The 6,491-nt window shown below is 37.0% G+C and overlaps 1 protein-coding gene across 1 annotated transcript; it reads left to right on the top strand.

The window, feature by feature from the left end:
* Positions 1–279: 279 nt before the first annotated feature.
* On the top strand, positions 280–4,597 carry LOC114179908 (protein yippee-like At5g53940). Its single transcript, XM_028066409.1, has 5 exons — positions 280–536; positions 2,990–3,033; positions 3,334–3,442; positions 4,097–4,152; positions 4,227–4,597. The coding sequence occupies exons 1-5, from the start codon at positions 441–443 to the stop codon at positions 4,366–4,368; spliced, it is 447 nt and encodes a 148-aa protein (XP_027922210.1). The 5' UTR covers positions 280–440; the 3' UTR covers positions 4,369–4,597.
* The last annotated feature ends 1,894 nt before the right edge of the window (positions 4,598–6,491 follow it).

The following is a 6,491-nucleotide window of genomic DNA, read 5'->3' on the forward strand; positions in this document are numbered from 1 at the left end:
TACAATTTATTTATGTTTAAGAGAAGGAATGAATACTTCAATAGATTATTTCCCTTATTAATTTTTAAGGATATTGTTTCCTTAAATATTTTTTGTTTAAATTAATTGCTATTTGAAGTTTATAAGAATATTAATTACATCATTTATATTTTTTCCCTATTTAATTTTCAGTTAGTTAATTTGCATGTATATAGATATATTGTAAAAGTAATAAGATAGAAAATTTTATGAATATTCCCGTTAAGAAAAGTCCCTTTTAAGAATTATTTTAAGAAAAAGAGGAGTGAGGAAGGATAGATTATATGTATATATACAGAGCTAACGACAGTTACAGTGGGATTGCGCGTTTGGGGTGTCTGGGGTTGTTGTGTTCTGCATAGGCTATTGTTGTTGTCGTTGGTGGTTTGTGTTGTGTGGGTTTATGAGAGAGTGGGGTTGACATGGGGAGGGTTTTTCTTGTTGATTTGGATGGCAGATCCTACGGATGCAGATACTGCAATACCCCTCTTGCCCTCGCTCATAACATTCTTTCTCGGGTACGTATTCTCCCTCTTCTCTTCAAATTCAATTTCTATTCGATCCTTTTTTTCTTTCTCTTTCTTTATTTCACAATATTTATACTTGTAAAAGAATCTTGCTTTCTTTTTCTTCTTTTGGTGGTTGTTTCGGAGATGAACTTTGTGTGGGTGATATCGGTGAAAGATTGGATTTTGGTCTCTTCTTTTAAAAAATCAATCGGAATTATGTGGGACCCATTAATTGATCGTGCAGAAAGACTGTGTTTTTTGGTTCATTATTGATCGGAGGTTATTGGGTTGCAATCTTTTTATGGAAACATCGATTGTACAGTGTTGCTGGCAATGTCCTATGGCGCTTTCAGTAATTAGCATAGTCTTTCTGTTTTCGTTATGAAAGATTATGTGTTCAATTTGATATTTGGAGTCTGATGGTTTGGCCTCTCAATTGTGGCAAGCGTGTAATGGTGCTGCTGTTTGATGTTTGGAAATGCCTAATTGGGTTAACGAAGATGGTGCTTTTTTGAAAAAAGGAATTACCTCTGGGTAAAATTTTAAAAATGGAGGTAGATCAATTTTATTTCGCGGCTACACGGAAAAGTTTTCTACTGAGATCGAATCCATGGATTTGGAAAATGATTGAATGAAAAAGTGTATCGTGTATACTTTTCTATATGATAAGTCCCTTTGCGTAGTGCCTGTCTGTGCCCCGTTGAAAGATGTACATTGAGACAGGGAGTTTTTTTTCCCCAATTGTCTCAATGCATGACACCAAAGAAGCGAGACTTGGAATACAAGTTATTTTCATATTTTTTCAACACTCAATTCACTATAACAGTTGCTAATTAGATATATAAGACTACTTTTGATGGCTTGCCTTTCTGTTTTGCTCTCTTCTAATGGGCATAGATTCAAATCTTTAAAGATCCATTCATATCTGAACCAAATCCAATTAAATGGATTAGATTTGAAATCCATATCTCTTTAATTGGATAAAATTTGTTTGGAATTTTTTAATTTGGCTTTAAATTTGCTTTTATATTGCAAAGCAATTTTGGAATTGGTTTGAAACTGAAAGCTGATTTGATGAAATCAAGCTGAAGATGGCCTAGACGAGGTTGAACCTGAGACGGATTGTTCGAGACAAAAGTAAATATGCTCTAGCGGAAGCCAAAGTAGTGATACTTTAACTGAAGTTAAGTTAAAGATGTCCTAGCTGAAGTTTACTGAAAGATGATTTTATCGAGATTGGCTGAAAGCTATCTTGATCAATACTACTAACTGAGACATGATTGAGGGAAAGATGCTTGGGTTGAAGTCATCCAAAGATTCTTCAGCTAGGGTTAAACTAAAACTTCTTCAGTTGAGTCAACAATATTGTGATTGAGGTTGTGGCAACAATACCCTGGCTTTGGTGTCAAACGATTCCCAGGTTGTGATCGTGGTCTAGCTGAGATGAATAGACCATACAGCTGAGGTTGAGCCGGAGATGAGCAATTGAAATTAGTTGGGATGTCCCGGTCGAGGATGGATGAACCAGTGATATCTCAACCGAGGCTGAGTTGATGATGAACCAATCAAGGATGATCGAGGATCTAATGGTTTGACCTAGACCAACAAAAACATATCCGATCAAAATCAGGTAAAAAGTTGAGACCAACCAAAGCTTCCCTTACAAAGATGAAGTAAAAAATTTCCCAGCCGAGACCAACTGAAAGATGCCTACACCAAACAACGTTTTAGGATGGCCATTGGTTTTTGGAATTATTAAAATCCCAAACAACTATCTAATTAATTGGATTGGATTTAATATCCAAAAGAATGGATTTGGATATATGAAACGAATACAATAAAATGAACTTAAAGTGATTTGGATATGCATAAATATGGATTGATTTTAATTGTTTGAATTTTTTGGACACCCCTACTACTACAATTCCATTGTGGGTGAGATAGGGAGCTCTCCTAATATTGGCTTGACTTTTACAAGTGAGATAACATAGGGTAGAATTAGTTTATTTTGTGAAGTTTTTCTTTTCTTTTTTTATCTGCGGCTCCAAAGATCGCTTGATTAGAATTTTGCTGTGGTTTGGCAATCATTGGTGCACATCATTGTAAACTTGCCTCTTACCCTGAGCTTATATGTAAAGAGTAGACAATGAGCCAATATCTATGATTGTTGTTCTTCTTCTTGAAAGGAAAGTGAATTATTTCATTTGTGGATACTTTTGTTACATTTGGTCTTCTTCCACATAGATTCCTGTAGTATAATTTGTCTGCTAAATGAAGATGTCAGCTAACTCTATCTTGGTACATTTTGATTCATTTTTGTGATAGTAGTATAGCCCTGTCCAGATAACTATCACTAATTGCTGCTACTTATTCTACTGTGCAAATGTACCTAGTTCCTTGTGCACTACTAGTCTTTCCATCTACCCTAGCAATTTGACTGTTTGTTTCTCTGTGATGATCAGAACTTCAACTGCAGCCAAGGGAGAGCATACCTTTTCAGCAAAGTGTAAGTTGTCTGAAATCGTTGCCCCCTCTTCTGTCCCTTTTCAATCTTCAGTTTTCAGTAATTTGTTACGGATTATTTTAGTGGTCCCATAATTCCTTTCCCCACCAAAAAACATCTATTCCTCTGATGGTTTCGGGAATTCAATTGAAGCTTTATGGTTTTATCAATGATATTAAAAGAATTATGATTTTCTTCTGACTCATAATTAGCACTTTTTTTTTACATATCAACGCCTTATCTCAAACCTTCGTTACTACCCTTTAACAACATCCTTATTTGTTAACTTTTGGCCTCAAATAGAGTGAACATAACTCTTGGGCCTCCGGTGGAGAGAATGATGATATCTGGACTGCATACAGTTGAAGACATATTTTGTTGCAGCTGTGGACAACTTCTTGGATGGAAATATGTAAGTTATAACTTTGCACCTTGATTGCTTGAGGATTTTCCTTACCTCATTAATTTGTGGTTGGGTGAGTCTTGAAAGTTTAAACTATCAATGAAGTTGATTAGATGTGTGAGCACCATCAGAAATTTATGTTCTTGAGACTTTTGTATGTCTGAGTTTGATGAATATTATCATAAAACCATTTTAAACTCTTAAATGTACCGTCGTTCAAATTTCCAACATTTTATTGCCAATAAAAGAACAACCAGATGATAAATTTCTATTTTCCAAATCTATTGTGCATCTAATCCATTTGTGATCTACCAAAATAAGGGTAATCTTCATTTACGAGCTCATTATCTTTTAACTGGAAATCAGCAAGATTTGTTTTCTATCCCTCGAGGAGGTGATTGAAATTGATGATTTCCCTTTAAGTCATGTATCTGTTTTTTGTAATCCTGTTTGGAATGAAATTAAATTAGAAATCATGGAAAGAGAATCCCAAAGTACTTAAACATTAGATTCCATGAATGAAAATATGTGACTTCTGGATTTATTTAGAAGGATGGATTAAGCACCCATGGTATCATCATGCACATGCAAGTCAAGTCTTTCCATAGATTTCTGTATCAATTTAATTTGAAGAGGTCATAATGAATCTTTGAATTGGTTTAGGTTCTGGCATATGAAAAGAACGAAACATACAAAGAAGGGAAGTTTGTGCTTGAGAGGTATGGTGTTAAGATATTGAATTTGATCATTTCAAGCTAAACTAAAGCTTAATTACGATTGATGCATCTAATAGGTGGACGATTGTTGACAATGTTGAAGAGGAGTTGGAATTAAATTTGGATGCACAAGCTGGTTCACAAGGATCTCAAGCTGGTTCTCAAGCTGGTTCTCAGGCTGATTCTCAAGCTGGCTCTAGTGACACAGAAAACGCCTAGCTTGTTGTTTCTTTTTCATGAATTTGAAGTATTTTAGCTAGCAGAATTATATATACTTTTAGTGTTGTAGGTAGAAAAATATATTATACTTTTAGTTTTCATCAAGATACAATTTCACATAGAAACTCCTAGAGAAACTCAACCTTAGGCTTATTTCTAGCGTCTAGAAATCTTGTAATAGCATACCGAATCTTGCTAAATATTTATGGAGAGCATGTGATTAATCTTAGTTCATGTGTCGAAGATATTTACTTTAGTTAATGGAAGAGTTAGATTGTTGTTTTAGCAGCAAGTTTGGAATTGCAGCTTTACTATAGTCCCAAACAAGTAGTCTTCAACTATCATGTTTTAAGACCAAATTTCATTTAAGGTTGACTTGGCTGAATACTACCAAATTTGGGTGACGACCAACTCGGCCAAATTTTTGACGGGGAAGACTCGACTAAATTCAATTGAATTTTGGTCGGAGTCGACTAAGTTGAATACAGGCAAATTTTAGTGCAAAGCCTGCTTGGTCAAATTTACCCGAATTTGGGGTGGGGTCAATTCGGCAAAATTTGAATAAATTTCGGTCGGGATCAACTCGGCCAGACATGTCCAAATTTCGGCTAGGTCTGACTCGGATTGTGCTGCATACAACTAATTTTCGGTTTGGGACTACGTGACTGAGTAAGACCAACTTTGGGTCAGGATAGACTCGGTAAATTTTGGTCAGGATCGACTTGATTGGATTTGGACAAATTTCGGGCATGACTAACTTAGCTTAATATGGCCAAATTCGTCCAAGGCTAACGCGAGAATATACGACTTAATTTGGGTCAGAGTTGACTCAGCCAAATTTCAGTAGGGTCAACTCGACTGATTTCGGCCAAATTTCGAGCGGGTTGGACTCGGCTAATACTGTTAAATTTTGGTGGTGATCGACGCGACCAAAATAGAGAAATTTCATCAGAGGTTGACTAGGTTGAATACGGCCAAATTTGGGCCAGGGCTGACTAGTCCAAATCTTGGTCGGGGCCAACTTGATTTAATTTGGCCGTATTTAAGTCAAAATAGACTCAATTCAATACATCCAATTATTAGTCGTGGAAAACTTTGTCAAAATCGTCAAAATTTTTTCGGGGTTGCCTTGGCCGAATACAACAAATTTGGGCTAAGACCGACTCAGCCAAATTTCGCCCGAGACCGGCTCGACTGAATTCCACTAAATTTTGACTCGGGCCAACTCAGCTGAATAGTGCCAAATTTTGGTCACGACCAACTTGTTTGAAATGACCGAATTTAGTCCAGGGCCGGCTAGGCTGTATAATGCCAAATTTGGGTAAGGATCGTATCGGCCAAATTTTTGACAAGGACGAATCGACTAAATTCAACTGAATTTCGAGTTGAGTAGACTAATTTGAATACGCCCAAATTTTGGTACGGAGCTTGCCTGGTTAAATTTGGTCGAATCTTGGATGGAGTCGACTTGGCCAAATTCGAATGATTTTCGGTTGGGGCGGACTCGGCCAAACATGTCCAAATTTCGGCCAGGTCCGATTTGGTAAAATGTAACCACATACGACCAATTTTCAGTTTGGGATTACGTGGCCGAGTACGACCAACTTTAGGTTAGGATCGACTCGACAAATTTTGGTTAGGATTGACTTGAATGGATTTGGCCAAATTTCGGCTAAGGCTGACTTAGCTTAATATGGCCAAATTTCGTCCAAGGATGACTCGGTAAAGTACAACTAAATTTGGGCCACATCTGACTCAGCCAAATTTCAATCAGGGCGGACTCGGCTAAATACGGTTAGATTTTGGTCGCGATCAACTCTGCCGAAATAGAGAAATTTTGTCCAAACTTGACATGGTCGAAGACAACCAAATTTGGTTCAGATCCGACTAGGCCGAATCTTGGCATGGGGCAACTTGATTGAATTTGGCCGTATTTCGATAAAAATCTGACTTGGTTAAATTTGGCCGCATACGACCAATTTTCGGTCAGCGATTATGTAGTCGAGTACGACCAACTTTGGATCAGGATCAACTTGGTAAATTTTGGTCGGGATTGACTTGACTAGATTCGGCCATCGACTAGGGTTGACTTTGCCTAATACGGTCAAATTTCGTCCAAGGTT

The sequence above is a fragment of the Vigna unguiculata genome, chromosome 3 (assembly GCF_004118075.2).
Source record: "Vigna unguiculata cultivar IT97K-499-35 chromosome 3, ASM411807v1, whole genome shotgun sequence".
NCBI classification, from domain to species: domain Eukaryota; kingdom Viridiplantae; phylum Streptophyta; class Magnoliopsida; order Fabales; family Fabaceae; genus Vigna; species Vigna unguiculata.

What these genes read in the sequence shown, in the direction of transcription:
- LOC114179908 (XM_028066409.1), top strand. Translation starts at nt 441, where the DNA reads ATGGGGAGGGTTTTTCTTGTTGATTTGGATGGCAGATCCTACGGATGC. An exon ending in AACTTCTTGGATGGAAATAT is followed by an intron (nt 3,443 to 4,096) that starts GTAAGTTATAAC and finishes GAATTGGTTTAG; the next exon opens with GTTCTGGCATATGAAAAGAA. An exon ending in GGGAAGTTTGTGCTTGAGAG is followed by an intron (nt 4,153 to 4,226) that starts GTATGGTGTTAA and finishes TGCATCTAATAG; the next exon opens with GTGGACGATTGTTGACAATG.